Source organism: Haliotis rubra, unplaced genomic scaffold (genome assembly GCF_003918875.1).
Source record: "Haliotis rubra isolate DU_JTF1 unplaced genomic scaffold, ASM391887v1 Scf100, whole genome shotgun sequence".
Lineage (NCBI taxonomy): Eukaryota > Metazoa > Mollusca > Gastropoda > Lepetellida > Haliotidae > Haliotis > Haliotis rubra.
In genome coordinates, this window is record NW_025764893.1 from 93,656 (window position 1) to 118,053 (window position 24,398).

At 41.0% G+C, this 24,398-nt stretch overlaps 2 protein-coding genes across 2 annotated transcripts in view; one reads left to right on the forward strand and one right to left on the reverse strand.

Annotated features, from left to right (window-relative positions):
- Positions 1–6,921, forward strand: part of LOC124266326 (DNA excision repair protein ERCC-6-like) — a 68,739-nt gene extending 61,818 nt beyond the window's left edge. The window contains 4 exon segments of the mRNA XM_046701132.1: positions 581–1,892; positions 2,696–2,779; positions 4,150–4,246; positions 5,101–6,921. Of these exon segments, the coding sequence (XP_046557088.1) occupies positions 581–1,892; positions 2,696–2,779; positions 4,150–4,246; positions 5,101–5,224 (1,617 nt within the window). The 3' untranslated portion in view covers positions 5,225–6,921.
- A 980-nt stretch (positions 6,922–7,901) lies between these two features.
- LOC124266337 (arylsulfatase B-like) lies at positions 7,902–23,812 on the reverse strand. The gene is made up of 13 exons (XM_046701143.1): positions 23,611–23,812; positions 22,644–22,755; positions 17,908–17,959; positions 16,660–16,763; positions 15,860–16,031; positions 15,628–15,729; positions 14,879–14,942; positions 14,006–14,103; positions 13,311–13,447; positions 13,062–13,120; positions 10,574–10,697; positions 9,418–9,554; positions 7,902–8,120 (listed from the first exon to the last, which is right to left on the reverse strand). The coding sequence occupies exons 1-13, from the start codon at positions 23,729–23,731 to the stop codon at positions 7,945–7,947; spliced, it is 1,458 nt and encodes a 485-aa protein (XP_046557099.1). The 5' UTR covers positions 23,732–23,812; the 3' UTR covers positions 7,902–7,944.
- Between the last annotated feature and the right edge of the window lie 586 nt (positions 23,813–24,398).

Here is a 24,398-nt window from a genome sequence, read left to right on the forward strand (position 1 = left end):
AAATTATTTTAGAATTGTAAAACCTTGCCATAGCAAATTTTTCTTTTTCATTTGTCACAACTTATGGCAAGGTAGAAATTCAAAATATGCCACAAAAATGTAAATTGTATTTTATACATATATATTTGCACGTTGAATACTATTTTGACATTTTGTATCAAGTCCTGAGTTGGATATCATCCCAGAAGTGATGTTGCTAACACTACATCAGTATTAATATCCATTCTCAGAGGTCACCATATAACGTTGATAGTGTCATTGAGATCCTTTTAATACAGCAGTAGATGGTATATAAAGTGTTATATAATTATCTTTGACCTTCACCTACCTTTCTACTTGATGGGGTGGTGGGTTAGCCTTGTGGTTAAAGCATTCGCTCGTCATGCTGTAGACCCAGGTTCAATTCTCCTCATGGGTACAGTACATGAAGCCCATTTCTGGTGTCCCTGCCGTGATATTGCTGCAATATTGCTAAATGCATCGTAAAACTAAACTCACTCACTCACCCCCTACTTCCCTTGCAGTTGTTTTCAAATATATCTTTTTATTGTAAATTACAATATATCTCCCCTCCTTCTAGAATAAGTCCCAGTCCGATGAAGGATCTGATAAGTACGAAGCTGATGTGTCGATGACAGAGAATGATGTGCCATCACCTAACAAGGATGTCATTAGAAAAAATACCTCACCAGCCAGCGATAACACAGAGTATAAAAGCTGTGAGGAAGAAATTAGCTCTGAAGCAGATACGGTAATGAACAACCACCTCGACGCCCATCAATCAAATGCCAAAGACACACTGTCCAATGAAATTGATGATGTCATTGACAGAATTGACCAAAACATGAGCATCACTATACAGCCTGATTCTGATGCTGGTGCAGATGACAAGACATCAGGATTGGATTGTTCACAGATGAATGCCACTTGTGAAAGACTTGAAGATTATTTATCCTCATCTGACAAGGAAACAGAACTGATAGATGACATTGATGAAGGATTGACAACCAACAAGCCAGAGGTTCCAGAACTACTAACTGTGAAAGAGGAATTGACATCGCCAAAAGAATTCAAATACAAAAAGTTGACACCTTTTAAGAAACGTCCTCTGGTTGTAGAGGAGCAGATCTTGATCTCTCCCGAACCTGCTAGTCCTTTGATGGAGCTGAAGGCCAAGAGACAACGGAATTATTCTAAATCTGCATCTCCTGCTCAGTTTCTGAGCCGCACTTTAATGAGCTGTGCATCTGACAGTCCCGAGAGTCAATCATCAACCTCTTCTGTCCACAGCGATAGGCTTGAGGAGACCTATGTGGATGATTCCCCTCCTTGTCGGAAGAAGCTGCAGGAGAGTCTAGAAGGTGCTGGTCTGCCAGGTATTAAGGCTTTGGACTCACTGAAAAACATCCATGTTGTGGAATCGGTCGAGAACACTCCAGTTGTTGAGGAGGGGGATTCCAGGGTTGAGAGCAGCATCTGTGATGATGACATTGTGAGAGATAGTGACGAGGAAACCCCAGTGAAGAAGAACCGGCGGAGGAGTGTGTGCAAAAGGAATATTGTAATTGAGAGTTCGGATGAAGAGGGTGAGGAACAAAGATCATCAAGTGATGAGCTGGCTGAGAATAGTGAGATGAGATTGCCCGATTTGGACAGTGAGGGTGATGAGCTGCCAGACCTTGGGGCAGAGGACTCTCGAGGACCTGCTGCAGCTCGGGGTGAGGTGAGAGGAACAAGGAGAGGGAAGGAATCTGTTCTGTCATCAGAGAACGGTTTGTCAGAGGCAGAGGAAAGTGATGTGGAGAAGTCCTTGATATCTGAGGAAGAAGAAGCAGAGGCTGGTCCTGCTGATGACTGTGATGCGGAAGGTTCGGAGGAAGAGGAGGAGGAAGGTGAGTCTCAGGTGTCCTGATGAGGGGGATGATCATTCACAATGATTGTAATTAAGGTTTGAGCTTGAAGAATTGTTTCTTAGAATTCATTTTGAATAGACTCTTACCATACTGCCAGTAAAATACTCCACAACATTTCCTAAAGGTCAGAATTTTGACTTAAGATGACCTTGGCCCTAAGCAGAGATGCCAACCTCTATGATTTCATCGTGGTCGCTATGAATTTTAGCCTCCAACTACGCCAATACGACTGCACTAGAAATTCTACGAAATTTGAAGAAAATTCATTAAAATTCGGATATATAGACAAAAACATACATTTTCGCCAAAAACAGACAAGAAGAAATGTAATGCTTTAATTTGGAAATCTGCTGTTGGAGGTATGTGAAATTAAAGCTTTACTCTTAATTAGTGTCCTATTACGTTTCTCAGAATCCATCATGACTACTAATTTTATGGTCAAAATACTAATTTTGATCTTTGAAACTACTATTTGCAACACTTTCGGGTTGGCATCTCTGCCCTAAGCAAATAATGTGTAGTTTATTTAACTACATGTGTTTAAAATCATCAAACCATCAGAACATGCCCAATATCGGTTAATTCTGATCATGAAATTCCAGACAATTTCCTCTTCAGTGACTGCTTTCATAAGCGTAGGGAATGGGTTTGTAAGATCAAGTCTAATGCCCAAAGTAGTGACATTATCACTGAATGAAAGGATTGAAAAACAAGAAGCTGCAACATTGCAAGTTCAAACTGCCCAGTAACTATTGACTGCTGCATTGACAATATCTTTTCAGAAGATGAAGCAGATAGCGATGATGATGACTTCATAGATGATGATGATGATGATGACTTGGAGGAAACTGGAGATGAGGAAGAAGGTAATTGTCACAATATCAGGGATGTCAATTTTCCGCTGATCCGCGGATTTCCTCTGATTTTATTTCAAATTGTTCAATTGTGAATCGCCTAAATCCATTGAGAAACCCTCAACTCGATGACACAATATTAAATTTTCAGCTGAGAATAGATTTTCCTGTTGCCATCCCTGCAATATGAGGACACTGTGATTGTAGATGTATTGTGATGCTTAAATGTTGTCTTAAATCTATACTTGCATGATATATGGCAAATCTACAACAGTTATTTATGGTTATATGCATGTTACAAAGATGCTAACCTCTATGATTTTATCTTAGTCGCTACGTATTTTAAGACAATTCATTAAAATTCGGATGTATGACAAAAACATATTTTTCGATTAAATACAGAGGCCCAGATAAGCTGCGTATCCGGGTAAAATACGCATAGAAATTTCCAATTATGCATTGAAAAATAATTGCTGCATACCAATAACGCAAAATGTTAGATACACAAAAAGTTTAAAACAAATGCGTACGGAATATATTTATAAAAATCGCTTGCGTAATGAAAAAGACATTGATTGCTATCAAGTTGTACTGTTAGTATAGGACTAGTGTTGTACTGTGAGTATAGGATGAGTGATTTTTTTTATGAAATCATTTCCATTATATTTAAGTTGGTTTTGATTCGGTATGACATAAGGCAGAACATACCTGCTTAGTTAACTTACTCAATGACATACTTAGGTGAGTAATATGACTGAAATATGCACATATTTGAAAGCAGTGGGTAACGGACAATGAAATACCCACTCAACATTCATAATACCCACTCCAAAAAATTACAGTGGGTACAGTACCCACATGAGTTAAATCTTATCTGGAGCTCTGTAAATACATTTTTGCCAAAAAGAGACAAAGAAATGTGATGCTGATAATTAGGAAATATACTGTTGGAGGTATGTGAAGTGAAAGCTTCACTCTTGATTAGTGTCATGTCATCTTGGGCGGTGGGGTAGCCTGGTGGTTAAAGTGTTTGCTCATCACGCCGAAGACCCGGGTTCGATTCCCCACATGGGCACAATGTGTTAAGCCCATTTCTGGTGTCCCCCGCCGTGATATTGCTGGAATATTGCTAAAACTAAAACTCAGTCAGTCAGTCAGTCATATCATCTCACTCAGAGTCCATTATGATTTTAAGTATTTAGTTGACTACTAATTCTATGGTCCGACTACTAATTTTGATCTTGAAACTACTATTTGCAACACTTTGGGGTGAGATCTCTGATGTTATTAGCAGAGCAGCATCGTACATCTATAGCAACAATGTATATAGTAAGTATGTGGACAATATAGCAGTGACCTTCACGTCTCTGACATCCGTCCAGGTTCCGACACCAGTGATGAGGAGGAAGATGATGATGACCTGGATGCCCTGTCCCCAAGGTTGAGGTCACAGTTTAACAAGTTTGTACAGCGAGGCAGGTCGGTATATTTGAGCGGCGTTAAGAGGCTGGTGTCTTGATGAATACATAGTTTAGAGGTTTCCACAATTTTTCTCTCTAAAGCAATGTATTTGTACAGGTGTGGGTAGATTTATCTTTCAAGTGATCAACAACAAGGTGGGACATCCATATAAGGGCTAAAAAAAAATGTTGTGGTTCCGATTACCCGACCGACCCTTGAATTCTGGTGCCGACCCAATTTTTTTAAGCGGAATGAATAAAATATGCTTTCAGATCCCATTGTTTTTGTCCCGGCACCAACAGATATCGGTCATTCTGATAGACCGCAAGCTTGATTAAATAAACAATTACACTAAAATAAATGTGTTATTAGTTTGTACTTTACTTCCAAAATGAATACGTAAAAAAAATATTAAAAATTCAACCTACCTACCCTAAATAATAAAGAGGTGTAATCGGAACCACAACATTTTTTAAGCTATATACAGAGTTTATTACTTTTCAGGAACAAAGTGGTAGTGATAAAATATTTTCATTTTTTGTAAACAACATCTTTTTTAAGATGTCATTCAAGAGTGTATTGGTTCAGTTAAATCACATGTAACACATGACCAACTTTTCAACTATCTAATAGACATAAATATTCTGTTTTAAACAGTAAAGAAAGGTGCACACATTCTTCTTTAGTTTAACTGCTAATGTCCAAGATGGGCATGTCAGTAACAGTCATAACATTTCCATATTAGACACAGCAAAATGACTTTCCTGCTATTTAATTTTCCCTGTAGTCATTAATTTGGCTTGGCAATGGGGAATCTGTAAACCAAGGAATAAAGAAATGAGACTGAACCCATGACACCTTCTTCGTTCTAGGACTTTGTATCTCGAGGGTCAGCATGGAGAAGCTCTGGCCAACATCCTCCAGGCGTTGGAGATCCACTCCGACTCAGCTCTCCAGGCCATGGCGCTCAAGATGCATCAGGATTTGGCCTCTTGAGACGGGCTGTGTTTCAGTGTGCTGAGGAACACTATACCTCAATATGAGTGTGTGTGTAGAGTTACACTGACATTCCCGGATCATTGGACAGGCTGTTTGTGTGCAGGGATAGATGGTCCAGAGTGCTCTGATAGGTGCTAATTGCAGAGGGTAACACTACTTCATTTCGCAGAATGGTTTTAGCACTACATAAATCATTGTTGACTGAAGTATTAGAGTCCTCTGATACTTATATACATGGTGCAGAGCGAAACACTACCACATAACACTGAGGCGTTAGCACAACAGCTATCATACAGTTCGTAAATCATTGTTTATTTAAATACTAAAGTCCTCTGATAATTGGATACACAGTGGTCTTAGCGACATGTCTATCTGAAATCATTATTAATTCAAATATTAGAGTCCTCTGATAGTTGGGTATTTAGTGCTGAGGGTAACACTACTTCATTCACAGATTGGTTTCAACACTACAGCTATCGTAAATCACTGTTAATTGAAGTAATAGAGTCCTCTGATAATTGGATACTTAGTGCTGAGGGAAACACTATCTTTTTTCAGACAGAGGTCTTAGCCCTGCAGCTATTGTAAATCATTGTTAACGGAAGTATTAGAGTCCTCTGATAGTTGGGTACTTAGTGCTGAGGGAAACACTATCTTTTTTCAGACAGAGGTCTTAGCCCTGCATCTATTGTAAATCATTGTTAACGGAAGTATTAGAGTCCTCTGATAGTTGGGTACTTAGTGCTGAGGGAAACAGTACCGCATACCGCACAGAGGTCTTAGCTCTATACCTATCGTATACCATTGTTATGATCCATGCTGCAGTGTGATGAATTTCAGGAAAAGCCTGCATTCACCTAAGTCTGTGTTAAAGTATGAGAGTTGCTTGTTGTATCACCAAGAGTGCTTTCTAGAACACACCTTATTTCTCAGTCTTTGCACTAGGGCCTTCATAAATCATAAACTAAACTGTTGGTGTAATGATCGACACACTAATCGCTTTCTGAAACACCTTGAACTGACCAAAGCGTGAGATTAACATGGTTGCACCAAGATGTCTTTCTGGAGAGGACCCATGTTAATACCCTGAGTCTGTTGATCCTGTCAGAGTTGGGCTGCTCATCAAAATTCAAGAGTTTCTTGGACACTGCCAAGGACACAACGTCCAAGCTGAATGTTTCACCTAGTGTCAAAGGAATTACATCTGAGGGCATAGCTTGTGAAGAACCTTCAACAAATAGTGCTTATGTGACCATAAAATGAGTGTGTTATTTGCTTCTGAAGAACCCTCAGCAAACAGTGCTTATGTTACCATAAATGAGTCTGTGATTTTTCTTGTACCCTATTTGTTTGATAATGTTTATATAAGGTATGTGTCTTGTGTGACTTGTGAACTTATGTGTCTCATGAAGTTAACTGTGAAAAAGATCTCTGTATTATAAAGTCAAAGGCTGGATTCTCTGCAGCCAGTCAAAGGCTCATGGTAATTGGTGGTTTCCTTTGAAGAAAGAAGTCTACAAATTCTTCTTTTGTGTACATATAATTATATGTAGTTTGTAGGCTGATTTGGGTGTTTCAACTGATGAAATCAAATTCTGATCATTATGATTCTTATCTCCTTCCATAATACAAATCATCTTTCAAAGAGCATTCAATTCAAATGTGACAATAAAAGCTGTACCTTCATAATTGTTCACTTGTGTTATAGTTTGGCTTTTAACTGAAAAGTACCATTGTAATTGTGGAAAATGAAATATTACGGACACTTATATGGTGCTGAACTCCACACTGAACAGGGCATGCTCTAAGTGCATACAAATAAAAAGATGAACAATTGTCAGTGATTATTAAACAGATGGGTCTTTAGGCCAGATGTATAAAAGTAGTCAAGGAAGGAGCACTTCTGAGATGAAGGGGAAGAGAGTTACATAGCACAGCAGCAGAGTGGTTGAAGTTTGAAGGATCTGGCACCAAATGTGAGGGAGATACAGAAAGAATTTTGTCAGCTGAACAAAGGTTCTGGAAGTTTAATACACTGCTGTAAGTGTTTGAAGATATTGTAGACTGATTGGTAGGCAATACATATGATTTAAAATTGTATTCTTCCATGGACCTTTAGCCAGTGAAAATGCAGTCACTTTGTACAATTACAGAAGGATGAGTAAACCAAAACTCTGAATACACAGTTATCACAGTTCTCAAGCAACATGAGTGTTAAATTTCTGCCTGACCAGGCAAATTATCCATAGATTTACAGAGTTCTGGACCATCTGTTTGGTCTGGTGGACAGAATCGAAAGTCCAAGAAACTCCCAGTCACACTTGCGGTCACAAACCCATCTCAGCTCTGGATGTGTTCTCAACCTTCATCAGGTTTGTGAACCCTAACAAACGCATAGGGTGTGGGATTAAGCAAGTGAAATGTTTTTGTTTTAACGCAGCATTCCGCAATGTTGCTTATTATTCTCCTCTTACGACAAGAATGGGTTGCTGAAGACCTATTCTAATTCTAGTTCCTAGTACACTAGTAATTCTAGTACACAAATGGTTACATCTCTGGGAAAACAGTTACATAATGCCTGCCTTCCCGTTATGCTGAACGCTTGCTTTTGAAACAGATGATCAACCCCATGAACCATACCCAAACTACATATACTTGAAACACAAAACACACATCGATGTAATGACTGTATTCCATGCTCGTATAACAAGAAGCTCTCAGCACCAGCCAGGAGACCAGACATTGCCATACAACTGAGGGTTGCTCTTGGGGTCGGGAAGTAATGGGTAGTTTGGTGGTACCGCTTGCTTCTCATACCAGGCCAGTCTGGCGGCAAGCTGCTTTACGATGTCTGGGTGAGAAGTGGACAGGTCGTTGTGCTCGGTGGGGTCATCTGTAAACACACATACATCCGGTTAGGGCAGCATTTATTTTTATTTTTGTCATCGCCCGGCCCTTCTAATTTTATTATAAGAATTACAATAAATGATAATCAGGAACATTATTCAGATAATTTTGTCTTTATTCATTTTTTTAAATTATTTTTTTTATAATTTATTCCCGACAGACCGACCCATGATCAGAATTTGGTGGCTACGTGAAACACATAAAAAATTATGCCCTTATATTCTCTGTAAGTCTTGAAAGGAATAGTTGACGTATTGTCTCTGCGCTACTCTATAATACCATTATGCCAGGATAACGATTTTATCGGTGGATCTCTCTCAGAATGCAGATCTGGCTATCTGTTCTCGAAACATTCGTAGTCCTACGAACTCTCTTAAACCCACTCTTAACACATTGGCTACGATCAAAGTAAGAATTCTTAGGGCTACGAACGTTTCGAAACTAATGGCCCAGGGCTTCTTACTCGTTCTTAAACATTTCACCGATTTTCAAATTAATTCAATTTTCAGCCAAAGTGTTTCATTCAGGATGAATAAAGGGTGACTGCTCAAATTGTACCCAGGCCTTGATATTTGGAGCTGTAAGTGAAGGCTTATCTTTCTGTCTTATCAACTGTGGAAGCATGGATAATGTGAGTGATATTTTGCTGGATCCAATATGGGAAACAGCCTGTCAATGGTCTGTCAGTCGGTGCCCATTCCTGGGTTTCCCAAATGTCACTCGACTTTCGTCTTGGGCTGGATCGCGGGGATGTAACAGAAAATATTGTTCAAAGCGATTTAAACTGAACTCACTTAATCAGATAAAAGGGTGAAATCCGTTTGCCCAAGTCATGATGCCGCCAATATACGTCTCCAGACTTGGAAAATCCAAGGAACGATATTATATTCATATGTATTTGCTAACCATTCCAGGGAAAAACATTCGTCTGAGTGAACAAATATATATCCGTGAAGTATGTTTCTTGCCTTTCAAGATGAAAAGCTGATACTTTGTGGCCCAATCCTTGATGTTAGTGAGGTTCATGTTGGAGGTCACTCCAACCCGGATTTTCAGCATGAACGCGCGAACGCTTTAACCATAAGGCTACCCGACAGCCTCTGACGGACAAAGACAAAGAGACCTAAGGATAGCGACAGAGACAATGAGAACGTCTTGCAGGGACAGACCAGACAGATCTCAGGAGACAGACCAGACAGATCTCAGGAGACAGACCAGACAGATCTCAGGAGACAGACCAGACAGATCTCAGGAGACAGACCCTCATTCCATGCCACATTTACCTTTCAAGTTGAACAGCTGATACTTTGTGGCCCAGTCCTTGATGTTGGTGAGGTTCAGGTCAGAGGTCACTTGTTCCGGCTTGTACCAGTCAGTGTAGAGGCCCGGGTAGCCATCAATCAGCTTATAGTCACCAACCCTGCAAAGAGTTCGAGGATTGCTTACTTTGAACATTACAGTATACATGCAAACCGCATTTCGTCTGAAACTGGTTTATTCTAAATATTGAGTGTGGATTTACGCCCTTTTAGCAATAATCCACCTACATTACTACAAGGGACACCAATAATGGGTTCACGGGTTCCCATGTATGGAATCGAACCAGGTCTTCGGCGTGACGAGCGAACGCTTTTAACCACAAGGCTATCACTCCGACCTTATTCCAACGCAACCCGGGAAGATCTGGTTTAGAATTTGTCTTCAGCAACCCGTGCTTGTCGTAAGATACAACTAACGGGATCGGGTGGCTGGGCTCGAAGATAGCTTTTATTTGGGTTTACACTTTTTCATGAAGCACCCATTCTAGTATTTTTGTTGGGTTGAGTCCCATTCGAGATTCAAACCCATGCCCCCAGATTCAGGCACCTAATCGCTAGCACACAAAATCAGCCGCCTAACCCATTCAGCCACCGCGGCTTCGACAAAAATGGAAGTTGGACAACTGGTAATCTGGATCACGGATCACTGACTTGGTGTACCCCTCTGATACTAGGTAGCTGTTAAATATGTACGATACTCAAGTAACATTTTATGTTTTGTAATAGAGGTTTTCTTGGTGGTTTCTTCTTATGTCTGCAGAACATTTGGGGAGGGAAAGGGATACAAATGTCCAAAAACTCGTTTATCCGGACAGTATTTGATAAGTGTTCGGATAAGCGAGGTCCGAATGTGATCCCAGCCAATATATTTTAAAATCGAATATAGCTCAAAGCCTTAATATCTGACAACGTTTAATACAAATGTGACACTTTCCACGTACAAAATGCATTCATCATTGAATACTTCAGGGAAGTGTGTATATTTCACTGAGTCGAATTCAACCTTTACAAACATTGAACTGAAGAAAAACATATTTTTCCAAGAAAGAAATTTCATGCACGTGTTAAGTGGCTTCGTAAAGACTACCAACTGTTTTCGTCAACGTGAACATCAACGTACCTGATGGCGGCATGTCCTTCAGTGGGGAGGGTGTGTGAGTCGTAGTTGTAGACGACCTCAGTACGAGGGGACGAGGAACCCGAGCTGAGACTGGGCCACAGGTTGAAGCCGTCACGGTCTGACACTGAACGGGTTGGCGTGAAATTATATCCATTGTCATACAAAATACAAAATAACACCAGTTCCTTGCTTCAAGAATCAAATCATTTTTCAAATACAGAGAGCATCATTCATCCGAGTGGTAACGACTTCCCTGCATTTAGTTTTACGCCGCACTCAGCAATATTCCAACTATATGGCGGCGGTCTGTAAATAATCGAGTCTGGACCAGACAATCCAGTGATCAATAACATGAGCATCTATCTGCGCAATTGGGAACCGATGACATGTGTCAACCAAGTCAGCGAGCCTGACCATGCGATCCCTTAAGGGCCTGTTCGATTATTGCGAAACTGGTTTTGGTTTCTGAAACTGGTTTCCCCTGTTACAAACGAGTGTCTAGTTTCGGATACATGGTTTCAAAGTGAAACTAGTTTCTAGTTTTATAAACGAGTGGGTGGTTTCACCATCCGGTTTCAAAATGGATACCCCAAAAATGTCCCAGCTACTGTATGTGTTGAACGAATTGGATTGCAGCATATCTTTTTGTTATGTTATCAGTGAATTAACAAATAATAAAGAGATGTTTTGGGGGCAAATATTTGGGTATATGTAATTATACTGTTACAAGTAATTATATGTATACAATTTACATAAAAACGTCATGTTCAGTAGGCTTGGGTTTTGAATAATATTTTCCTAGTTCTCATTTAATTTTTTTCATTATTTTGGTCACAGAAACTGCTGCTCTATATTGCCACAAAGGTCAGCTGACCTTGGCGCCTGCAAATGCAGCTCAACGTGGTGGTTTCCGCCATGTTTGTTATGAGAGAACGCGAAACCGAAACTGCGAAACCTGCCTCGGAGATGGTTTCGAAGTTTCAGAACCCAGTTTTTGGTTTCGACATAATCGAGTGCATGGTTTTCCAGAAACCCAAACCGGTTTAGCATAATCGAATAGGCCCTTAGTCGCCTTTTACGACTAGCATGGGTTGCTGAAGACCTATTCTACCCCGGATCTCCCTGCATGACATCTACCGTGAATTCTTCTATATATTTTATCGAGCTTCGACATGTTATTAATAGTAAATAAAAGTTACAACATGTTTTCCTTTATCTTATATATACGTTTGTTCAGAGTGGAGTTCATGGCTAAATGTGACTGTATCCTCAGCATGTGTTCATGTGAGAGGACCTGATTGTATAATTTTGGAGTGAGTGAGTGAGTTGAGTCTTACACCGCTTTTAGCAATATCACAGGGGGGACACTAGAAATGAGCTTCACACTTGAGACCCATGTGGGAATCGAACCCGGGTCTTCAGCGTGAAGCTAAAATATTTCGATTCCCAACATTGGTACAATGTGTGAAGCCCATTTCTGGTGTCCCCTGTCTAGATATTGCCGGAATATTGCTAAAAACGGCGTAAAAATGAAACTTACTCACTCACGATGACAGTTTGGGTTTGCTGGTGAACGCCACACACGGTAACTTTTCAGCAATATGACGGCGGTCTGTAAATAATCGATTCTGAACCAGACAATCCAGTGATCCGCATCGATGTTCGCAATTACTAGTAGAATGCGATTACATGCGTCAACCACGTCCGCGAGTCTGGTCACCCGATTTCCTTAGTCGCCTCTTACGGGTAGCTTGTTAAAGAGCAGTTTTAACCTTGATCTTCACAGGTCCTCCGGACGACTATCGGGATTTCCCGTATTTAAGCCCACTCATAATTACGCCCATAGGCTTAATGACGGGATTTGTTTTCGTTATTAAGGTCATGGACCTAAAATAAGATTACAGATTTAATTGTTTAGAGTGACGTCACATGGCAAACGTCAGCTTTTATAACGTTTGTAGTGCGCGTTTGTAGTGCAGTTCCAAGAGAGGTCAGGTACTCTATAACCATATAGACAACCTCAATCTATATGACTCACACGCAGTCGCAATAAAATGTGATAATAGCATAGGACACGTTCCTCAAGAACAGTAAAGTATGTAAATATGAAAGAGGGGGTGTCATTCAAGTTGAGGTTTAAGACAGTTCTTAAATGATTGTCTAAGGTTCAGGTTTCCGTTTATGTCAAAGTTCATTCCATTTTATCGTGTCTTAGAATCATTTACTTCAGTTACAAGCATTTCCATGAATTGAAGCCCTGGCCTTAATTATGGGTTTTTTATTTGTGAACGAGAAGGGCCATTTTCCGTTATTAAGCCCAGGGATTAAATACGGGAAATCCCGGTAATATCTTCTGAACTAAGTGGACCTTATCCCCGACATTGTTCGGACTCGCCCCTAAATATGACGCATGCCAAGCTGTGTTGAACCAAATGCTCATGTATGAATAGACTACCGTCACCCTCGTAACAGCCACGCCCTACTGTACCTGGGGTCCCTCCGGCGGCGGCAGTCAGAGTGGGCAGCCAGTCCACGGCGTGGATCAATCTGCAACGACATGATCATAGGACAACGTCAACATCAGCATCAACATGAACCTCAAAATTAACACTGGCTTCAAGAAATTGAGCAATTTGAGGTAGCCAAGTGGTTAAAGCGTGCGCTCGTCACGCCGTTGACTGGGATAGGTTCATGTGTCTGTTTTTCATTGACCGATTGTGATTTCGTGGTTGTTTACCCGTCAAACACAGTTCCAGTTTTCTGGAGACCTGATCCATACATGAACGCCACTGCCCTCGTCCCTCCTTCGTACACAGTAAATTTGCCTCCACGCAGCGGGTAGTTATTCCCGTGTTCGGTAATCCAGCCACCATTCTGAACAAGATTGAGACACAAAAAAAGGGTTTAATACTTTGAGGAGGTTTTCATTGATATGAAATAATGCAACTTGGGGTTTTCAAATCAAATGATGTGGTTTGATGTGGCGCAGAGTGGTTGGTTGGGGGATTGCGTTCGATAGCGAGCACCCTGAGTGCTTGTTAGGGTATAGTTTGAAGCAGTTGTGGCACATACGGTGGCTGCATATGCAAGTGACTTTGCGCGAAATATGTCTCTGTTAGCCTCGCAATAAACGGGTACCCGAGAGGACGGAAATGGTAACGTGACAGGTAGACTTTTAGCGCCATACAAAGATCCTGCAAAGGGAGGCAATTCTGCATAGCGAAGTGCCCCAGACCACACAAGCTCCATTCATAGTGCAACAATGCTTGAAATTACATGAACAATCAAATCACAATAAGTTGGCGCTCTTTTCATTAAATGTCTTGCCTTTTTGTAAATTTGTTCGAAGTTATTTGTTGGTGCGTTGTAAGAAAATATAGGACGTGTTGATATTTTATTACTGGGATTAACACCGCTAGAACTTGTACTTACATCAGCAGTGAACAGAATCAGCGTGTCGTTCATTAGCCCACTGTCCGTCAACGTTTTGGTTATGTTACCAACTGCTTCGTCGAGAGCCGAGACCATCCCTGAGCACAATTCAGCAAAATATAAACAATAAGCCTTCTTTCGCTATCCTCATATGCATTAGGATGAAAAGGTTTTTTTTAATATCGTTCAGTTTTGCCTGTCGGTTATCATAATTTTTAAGTACTCATATTGTTTCAAATTTCGTGCGTCGTTTGAAGTATACTTGGTTATCCGTAACATGAACGGCTTGACAACGACCCTGTGTTATAGTTCAGTGTGGGCGGCGGTGGGGTAGCCCAGTGGTTAAACCGTTCGCTCGTCACACCGAAGACACGGGTTCGATTCCCCACATGTGTACAATGTGTTCAGCCCGTGGGGAGGTTGCTGGAATATTGCTGCAAACGGCGCAAAACCATACTCACTCACTCACTCACTCAGAAATAAAAAATAAGAAATTAAAAACAATATTAATAAATAATAAGTTTCCCTCTCGTATCACTTTACATTTTACTAAAAATACAAATAATTAGTATCAAATATAAGTGCTACCGCAATCTTTAATTTGAGAAATATGTGTCCGAAATAACATTTGTCTATGCAGCCTGCTTTATTCTTTTAAAACATGTTTGTTGATGTGTTTTGCACGTGTCACTCGATCGAACTAACATCATCCTATCCTTCAACTCATTTAGTCGGCATTCTATGGTTACGTCCTAACGTAACTCTTTTCTTACGTCCGTTCCGTAACTTGCGACCATCTCATTCTGGCAAGATACGAGTGATCACGAAAGGGTACCTGTAAGTGTAATGTCGACATAGATACTTCGTACGTACCGCAAAACTTTCGGCGATCTTCTGTTTTAATGTTCGGGTACATTGCCTCATACTGTGCGGGGACCTTCGAAATAAGAATCATGATTTTTAAATGAGTAGACAGGCGGTGGTAAGGTCGAGTGGACGATATTTGACATAACATTTCATTGGTCCAATGTATCAAATGAACACAAAAAGCGGACTTCGTAGAGTTTGTTTGTCAAGTAAAAGTGTTTTCGCTCAAACAATATGAAAACGGAAAGATAGATGCTAGTTTTATCACCCTAGCAAACATATTTGGCGTGGACTTGTCTTCACGCTTAAGCACACCCTAAATGAAGGGCGGTACGCATGCTAAGCCATAACCGGATATGGTGGAAATTTGTACTTATTTTGTCCCCTATTTTTACTGAAACCGCTGGACGTGTTCCCTCTGCTTGGTCTAATCTCTGCTCTTTGAATGGCCAGCTTCCGGTTACGCCAGGAATAAGCAATGAGCAACAGTCCGCACTGCATAACATCACTGCAACAGGCTAATTTAAATATATGGTGACCGAACTTTTCTCTTGTTTGTTTAACAAACGCGCATATTTATAGAATAAGAAGAGAGTGGCCTAAGGCAAGCTTTTCGGCGCGCTCTACGTCATGTTTTACATTGTTACATAAATATTCTTCTACAACTGCGATAGTTAGGTGGAATGGATCTCTGGGTAGGTGAGTGGGAAGAGTCTTGCTTCACCGGAAGAAGAGCGAAAGAAGAGAGTATTTACCTCAATAGGTGCGTGGACAGCTTGGAAGGGGAGGTAGAGAAACAAAGGCTGACTCTTGTCATGGCGTTGAATGATGTTGGTGGCAACATCTGTGAACCGGAACTGGAAGATAACCAAACATTAATATTATTTATACCATTGTTTTCATTTATTACATAGCTGACATGGTTATGATGACCGGAAGAAATGATATTGAAAACCGTATAGTTCTTGTTTAAAACAAATATGTTACCGTTGAGTAAGTTCCGTTCTCTGTCTTCTCGGGGCTGGTGTTGTTGCGGTAGTCCAAGAAGCCAGCGGTCATGTGGGTGTAGTAGTCTTCTTGTGCGTTGTAGTAGCCGAAGAAGCTGTCAAAGCCGCGGTACGTCGGGGTGCAGTTCCAGCTGCAGAAGCCATTGTGCCACCTACCAAACGACAGGGACACTGTCAGTAGATGTTAACACCAACTCCATCCCTAACAACTACTACTACTGCCGCTGCTGCTACTGCTGCTGCTACTACTACTACTACCAACAACTGTGATAAACCAACTCCATCCCCAACAATATTCCCAACCCTACGTCTACTACTACTATTGCTGCTACTACTACTACTACTACTTCTAGTACTACTACTACCTATAAGACTGCTAGTACTATATTTTCTGCTGCATTTGCTACTGCTACTACAAAATGCATCTTATACTGAAATTGTGACGGTGACACCAGAAATAATGGACCCGCTTGTTTACTGCTACTACAACCCATTTCTGGTGAATATTGCTGGAATATTGCTAAACGCGCCGTAAAACTATAGTCACTCTACTACTACAATGTCGGGTGGTGGGGTAGCCTTGTGGGTAAAGCGTTCGCTCGTCACGCCGAAGACCCGTGTTCCATTCCCCTACATAAGCACAATGAGTAAAACCCATTCTTGTGTCATCGTCGTAATATTACCAATATATTGCCACATGGAACAATTCTCCCTCTGCCTGTTGCTACAACTTGTCATGTCTACATGAACAACGCCCTTGGATTCCTCCAGTTCACCTACTTGCCGACAATGTGTGTGGCATAGCCAAGTTCCTTCAGTTTCTGTGGCAGGATCGTGATGTTGAGAGGTAGACATACAGGCTGGTAGTTCAGAATGACCATGTGCTGTAAAATAAAGCGAAGTAATAAATATGTTTTTCTCTTTCTTTACCTCCACAGGCACCACGGTATCTATTGCAATGCATGTGACACATTAGTGGGTACCACATTTAACTGTCATCTAGCCTGAGACTCAAATCTGAACATGGAGCTGCCTATTGGCGAGCAATTCACTGAGACTTAAATCCCTAAAGCCCCTAAAACACACCTGGGTACTACGGTTTTCGTTTGCCAGTACCTAAACCTACCTGGTACCATAGTTTCTATTGGCCAGTACCTAAACCCACCTGGATACGACGGTTTTCTATTGGTCAATTACCTAAACCCACCTGGGTACGATGGTTATCTATTAGCCAGTACCTAAAATCCACCGGGTGACTCGGGTTTCTGTTAGCAAGTACCAAACATCCAGCTAGATACCACGGTTATCTATTGGCCCATGTGAGACACATTTCAGGACATCACGATTGTCTATTGGTCAGTAGCTGATTCTCAACTAAATAGCACGGGTATCTATTGGCCGATGTGAGACACATTTCAGGACATCACGGTTGTCTATTGGTCAGTAGCTGATTCTCAACTAAAATATCACGGGTATGTATTGGCCCATGTGAGACACATGTCAGGACATCACGGTTGTCTATTGGTCAGGAGCTGATTCTCAACTAAATAGCACGGGTATCTATTGGCCCATGTGAGACACATGTCAGGACATCACGGTTGTCTATTGGTCAGTAGCTGATTCTCAACTAAATAGCACGGGTATCTACTGGCCCATGTGAGACACATGTCAGGACATCACGGTTGTCTATTGGTCAGTAGCTGATTCTCAACTAAATAGCACGGGTATCTATTGGCCCATGTGAGACACATGTCAGGACATCACGGTTGTCTATTGGTCAGTAGCTGATTCTCAACTAAATAGCACGGGTATCTATTGGCCAGTACATAAAACGAAACTTGTTACCACCGATATCTATTGGCCCATGTGAGACACATGTCAGGACATCTCACAATAAGATTTGTCAATGCGCGGTGAAGCGGCCTTACAATCAGATGAGCGTCAATCCACAATTGATGCCGTCTGATTTTTCTGAACAACCAATCAGAATCTAGTATTTTCTTGATTCTATTTCAGCTGGTCACTCACCTGCAGGCCAGTCTTAAAGGGGTAGTAGCCGGACATAAAGGCGCTTCTCGACCTGCGTGTATGAAATATATAATTAGATATAAGTCAGCTTTCGTTCTCTCCATATACAATGTAAGCACAGGAAGATTTGACTGGACACTTTGAACGTCACAAAACCATGATACAGTGTGGCTGGCAGAACCAGAGATGAAAGGTCTGCTTCATAAATGCCAAATAAGGAAGTGAAAGTTGTCTAAAGACCCTGCACCAACAGATTTATCATTGCAGTATCAGCAGCAGCGACTCCACTCTACATCCATCAATCGTCAGAGCCTTTCGGCCAATCAGAGTAATGACGTTGACCTAACATCGACTGCAGCGTTGGGGACGTTAAGTTCAACGTTGCAATGTCGTAGCAGTTTCGGGGACGTGGTCTGTTTTGTTTTTTTGCTTAACGCCGCACTCAACAATATTCCAGCTATATGACGGCGGTCTGTAAATATTCGAGACAATCCAGTGATCAACAGCATGAGCATCGATCTACAGAATTGGGATACAATGACATGTGTGAACCAAGTCAGCGAGGCTGTTGTTACAGTTGGCCGAGGTTACACCAGATATTGACATAGTGCTCCGTTATTGATACCTACGTGATTTAGTGAGGATTGTATTTCAGAATCGTGAAAATGATCGTAGTTATTAGTATTTGTTTATAATGTCTGCCGCTCTGAATAAACTACAGGTTTCGTTCTTTCCTTATTTACACAGAGACTTTCCATTTATATATTTCTCGAGGGTCAGTGTATGCAGACAGTAGGTTAAATTGAGGTTTGGATAAGTACATTTGCTACGGTTAATATTATCATATTTGTACTTTGAAAAATATGGGAAGTTGCGATACATTTGTTCATGTGTATATATAACTTGGACACAGATCAGTAACTCCGTTTACATTGAAGGGAGCCGCAATGCGATATGAGCTTGAGAACCTAAGGAAATCTAGAATTACTCCATGTGGGTGTTTAACCGTTCAGACTGTGCTCTGCGAAATAAAAAATAAAAAACGTTTTATGGTTCAGTTACTGTGAGTCAGACAATTGCTGATATTAAGCACAATACTGCTTCGAAGTATAGTGAATGAGTGAGTGAGTGAATTTAGTTTGATGCCGCACTCACCAATAGTTCAGCTATATGGCGGCGGTCTATAAGTAATTGAGGCAGGACCAGACAATCCAGTGATCAACATCATGAGCATCGATCTACGCAGTTGAGATACGATGACATGTGTCAACCAAGTCATCGAGGCTGACCACCCGATCCCGTTAGTCGCCTCTGACAGCAAGCATGGGTTACTGAAGATCAATTCTGAATTAGATCATGACACTACAACACATCGTAAACAGAGAATAGAACAATAACCAACCATTTTGATAAAATAATTGGTAATGTCTATTTATTTGTTAAAACCAATGTCTTTCACAATCCTAATCATATTTTAAATCATTTCGAAATTATGATTTGAAACAAAAACAACATCATACGACACAATTGGCAATATACAGACAAGATAATAACAACAGTTTTACGTTACGTGTTCTAAAGATTATAAACTAATATTTACGACCTACGGAAGCGTTGTAGGGCCTCGGTGGAATTTTGTTCAATCTCCTTAGTATGTCCTACGTAGGAGATGGTGACACCAAATATATTTCACCATGGCCCTACTACGCTTCCGTAAAGATCAACTAACCCTCTGTTCATATAATGATTTTTCTTTTCAAATTGATCAAAGATTGGATGCTCTAGCTGTTTTTTGGAAAAAATTATTGTCAAACATGTCGTTATTTCTGTTCCACCATGTACAAAGTGTGATGACGTGCCACATTATTTCAGTTAATATTAATTTTCTCACGTGTGCTGACATGACATTTGTCAACAACTATTGTCTTCTGGAACTAATATACTCTTCCAAAACAGAAACGCATGATGAAAATAGCAATTTCATGTAGCAATGAATTAAAACGTGATTCATTTTACAAAAGGTTTTGCTCTGTTTATGAGTCCTATGGTGTTTATGTTTTGAAACATCATAACAAAACGCATCATCCGTAAAATACCCGTATTTAACAGCATGATTTTCAATTTCGGCGTGTAGTGTCACAGAATACTCAATTCACATGCAATGCACGTGAAAGTTGGGGATCAGATAGTTTCAATGATGGGTATAAAAGGTTGATTGCTGTCTGTCGATTATTCACTGTATTTGGAATATTGTTGACGAACGCAAAATGCCACGTCTAAGTGAAGCCAACCGTCATATCGTCATTGGTTCATTGGTCACCAAAGCACCATTTCACGGTTCTGGGAGAGATATCGCCGGCAGAATGCGGTAGCAGATGCCCCTCGTAGTGGGCGACCTCGAGCGACCACTGCGGCGCAGGATCGCTACATCCGGGTACATCACCTGCGTCATCGAACAGCTACGGCGACCAGTACCGCTCGACAAATACCCGGATTGAGGATGCTTTCTGCACACACCGTCAAGAACAGGTTGAGAGAGGCTGGTTTACGTGCCAGAAGACCTTATTTTGGCCCTGTGATTCGACAACAACATCGTCGACATCGAGTTCAATGGTGCACCAACGTTCAGGCCTGGAACCTACCGAATTGGCGTAGAATCTGGTTCAGTGATGAATCACGATTTCTATTGGAACGACGCGATGGAAGAATGCGGGTGTATAGACGTCGACGTGAACGTTTCGCCGACGCTTGCGTTCCCCAGGTGGACAGATTCGGCTGGGGAAGTGTTATGATGTGGGGGGAGATCGCCTGCCGTAGGAGAAGTGATTTGGTCATGATCCAGGGCAACATGACAGCTCAACGGTATGTGACGAAATCCTACGCCCACACCTCCTTCCAATCATTGATCGCCAGAGGGAGTTGTTTCAACAGGACAATGCCAGGCCCCACACAGCACGTCACACTAGAGACTTCCTCCAGAACCACAACATCAATGTGCTCCCCTGGCCCTCAAGATCACCGGACTTAAACCCGATCGAGCATCTGTGGGATGCCCTGGACAGACGGGTGCGACGCCGTAACCCTCAGCCCCAGACACTTCAGCAACTCGCACAGGCACTACAGGCAGAGTGGGCTGCGATTGGGCAACACGAGATTTTGAGACTTATTCGTTCGATGCCGAGGCGATGCCGTGCAGTTCTGGATGCCCACGGTGGTCACACGAGGTATTGACTTCAGCGCCACCACACGTCTCCATGTGACACTCAAACTGACTTTCCTCGAGTTGGTGCCAAAGACGGATAAGTCGGCATTCCCAGTGTGCAATTTCGCTATATTTCATTGACTCATAAAGCCTACAAGACGTTTCAAAATAAACATAAAAATACACCTGAAATTCCTATATGCGTTTCTCTTTTGGGAGAGTATATATACATGTACGTTACACTACACTACGTACTACCAAAACTCATCAATATGATGTCCGTCATGGTTGATAATGTTTTATATACATCAGCTCGTTGTATCTGTACTCTCATAGACGGGATGAAATAGGTTGCTGCATGCGAGCACATGTATGTATACATAGATATATATCCACGTTTATTAAATATGTGCATCTCATGTGGTCATCTGTCGAAGGTGGAATATTTTTTGCGTTGAATTGTATATGTTAAATCGTACAAATGTACCTGAATAATAGACACATGAAGCTGAGCATATTTTCTAAGCATATTTTAATAATGTTTCTAGAGGATATATATTAAAATGATACTGATGAATCGCAATCAAACTCCACATCGGTTCATGATCAAACATTCATTTCAACGCAGAATGTAATGAACACATCAGACTAACTCTGGAAAAGGATTCCTAACGTTTGTCTCCAAAATATAAGAGTTACTTACGAAACTATCATAATTTTGTTTTGATTTTCCGTGGGAGTTTTACGAGGGTAAATTACAGTTGCAGGAACAGCTTCAAGGGCGGGAAACACGTGCAGCAGCTTAAAATGTCAACATTTAGGGGGTGTATCAAAACTTGGAGTTAGATTGAAATTCATCGGTATCGTTTTGACCCAAACAGACTTATAGCGGTCACGTCATTCCACTATTTACAGCAAAATGCAACCTACCAAGTTAGAAATGAAAGAGGAAATGAAAGAGCAGTGTCAATTATATCGTCCTAAAGATATATATTTTACTTTCATACACCGTTGTATCGAAGCTGAAAGGAACTATGTAAATACTTCGAGTCATCCTCTATTCGACACAAAGGAAAATATGGAACACGCTGAAACCAAACAATGAATACAAATATGAATTAGGAATAGCAATGAATTGGGAATAGATACCACAGAACACTTTGGCATAGGAATAAACTAGTACCAAGCCTTCTACTACATACCCACAGGTTGGACATAAAATGATTCAGTTTTAAGCCTTCTGCTAGTTATGGACTGCATAAAGGTTGGGCATAGCACTGATTCAGTATCAAACGGTCTGCATTTTACGGACTGCAGACCGGTTGGACACAGGAATGATACAGTGTCAAGCCTTCTGCTACCTACCCACTGCAGACAAGGTGAACACAAGAATGATTCAGCATTAAACCACGCACTACCTACGAAGTGCAGAGAGGTTGGCATAGGAATGATCCAGTACCAAGCCTTCTGCTACTTACGACCTGCAAAAAGGTTGGATATAAGAATGATTCAAGATCCACCATCTTCTACTTACGGACTGCAAAGCGGTTGGACATAGGATTGATTCAGTATCAGGCCTTCTCTTGCCAGTTTGTCAATATTGGGCGTGATCATATCGGGGTTATGAAAGCCAATATCGTTCCATCCTGAAAGCCGTTTCAAAAGTTGAATTATTACATTACGTCATCAGTTTTCCTTTCAAATTTACGGGCGTCAGAGTTGTTAACCGCACATATTATGTCCTATTATTGTTTGCTAGACTCTTCATAAGGCTGAATGATTAACCATCATAGGTTCTAGCTCTAATTCCAGCCGACTAATATGCTTGGTTTTCACACACCTTATCAGATTGACAAATGTGAGTGAGAGTGTATGCTTCTAGCAATATTCCAGCTTATCACGGGAATCGAACCCGAGTCTTCGGCGTGTTGAGCGAACGCTTTAACCGCTAGGCTATCAAACGTCTACTAATCGCATCACTACAGGTTTCATCATACATAAAGCCGATACTTGGCTAACAGAAAACTGTTGAAAGCGATGTCAAACCCAACCCAGATAAAATTCTGGCAGATCTATCAGTTTACAGGCTCACTGATGACAAAACTGTTCTGACAAAATGGTATGTGCAGAGATCAATGCGACATTTTCTTTCCGGAATGAACTTCAGGGATCAAACATGTAATGTGCATGATGGAATATGTATTTGATATCATCGTCATCATCATCATCATCATCATCATCATCAAAAGATTTATATAGCGCCAGTTCCAGTCCAAATGTACTGCTCGATCAACTCGAGAATGAAAAGTTAGACACTGTATGTTTTCTCAGAAAGGTATGATATACAGAAATTATTACTGCTACTTTTTACAACCACGAGCAACGATTTCCTTAGTCATAGTGTGATGAAACTACACATATCGAAATCATACCAACAATTTCGCCGATATTCTTTGATTAACTGATATATAATGATACTTAATAATTAAAGATATTTTTACCCAGATCATCCGCCACGATGAAGACAATATGTCGTGGACGTCCTGCTGCAGTAACTCCATTACACAGGTTGACGACGACCAATACTGTGCATAACAACTGGACAAACATCACTGCTCCCATGGACAAGTATCACAAACTGATGTCCCTATTCCTTGGAACCGTGTGGTCAGCCTTTTTAATATCAGGAATATGTGTTTCTGTGATAGATTAGCCATAGCACCAGCTGACAACAGCTGACACGGTTCGTGACGCGGTTCGAGTAGTCTGTTACTACCGTAAATCCTCTACCGTTTCAAAATGCTGGTTGTTTGGTTGACAATGAACGAACGACCATTCACTAATAACAAACGCGCTGGAATCTCGGTGACCAACATCTCAGGGTGACCTTTTTGGCTTGTTGTATAACACCATACTCAGCAATATTACGGCAATATGGCGGCAGTCTGTAAATGCTCGACTCTGGACCAGACAATCCAGTTATCAATCGATCAATCAATATTTATTCACTGAAACACCACTTACGGTGCTACAAAAGCAAAACACAAAACATATATCTTATATACATAATACATGCGTCGTAGGAACTATTTTTTAACATGATTTGTAAAATATTTATGAATTTAGACAGACATTTTAGTGCATTTAGGTGTCAACATTTTACAAAAGTTATATACATTTGGGTATTGACAATGTAGTTTTAGTTTGGGAATATACAATAATCTGGTTAGGAGAAGAGCTTCACATCTAAAGATGTAATGAAACTCATCTCCCATTACATTTCGGTTGC

What these genes read in the sequence shown, in the direction of transcription:
- LOC124266337 (XM_046701143.1), bottom strand. Translation starts at nt 23,731, where the DNA reads ATGGGAGCAGTGATGTTTGTCCAGTTGTTATGCACAGTATTGGTCGTC. An exon ending in CCTTTAAGACTGGCCTGCAG is followed by an intron (nt 16,764 to 17,907) that starts GTGAGTGACCAG and finishes TTTATTTTACAG; the next exon opens with CACATGGTCATTCTGAACTA. An exon ending in CGCCGCCGGAGGGACCCCAG is followed by an intron (nt 10,698 to 13,061) that starts GTACAGTAGGGC and finishes CAACCCGTTCAG; the next exon opens with TGTCAGACCGTGACGGCTTC.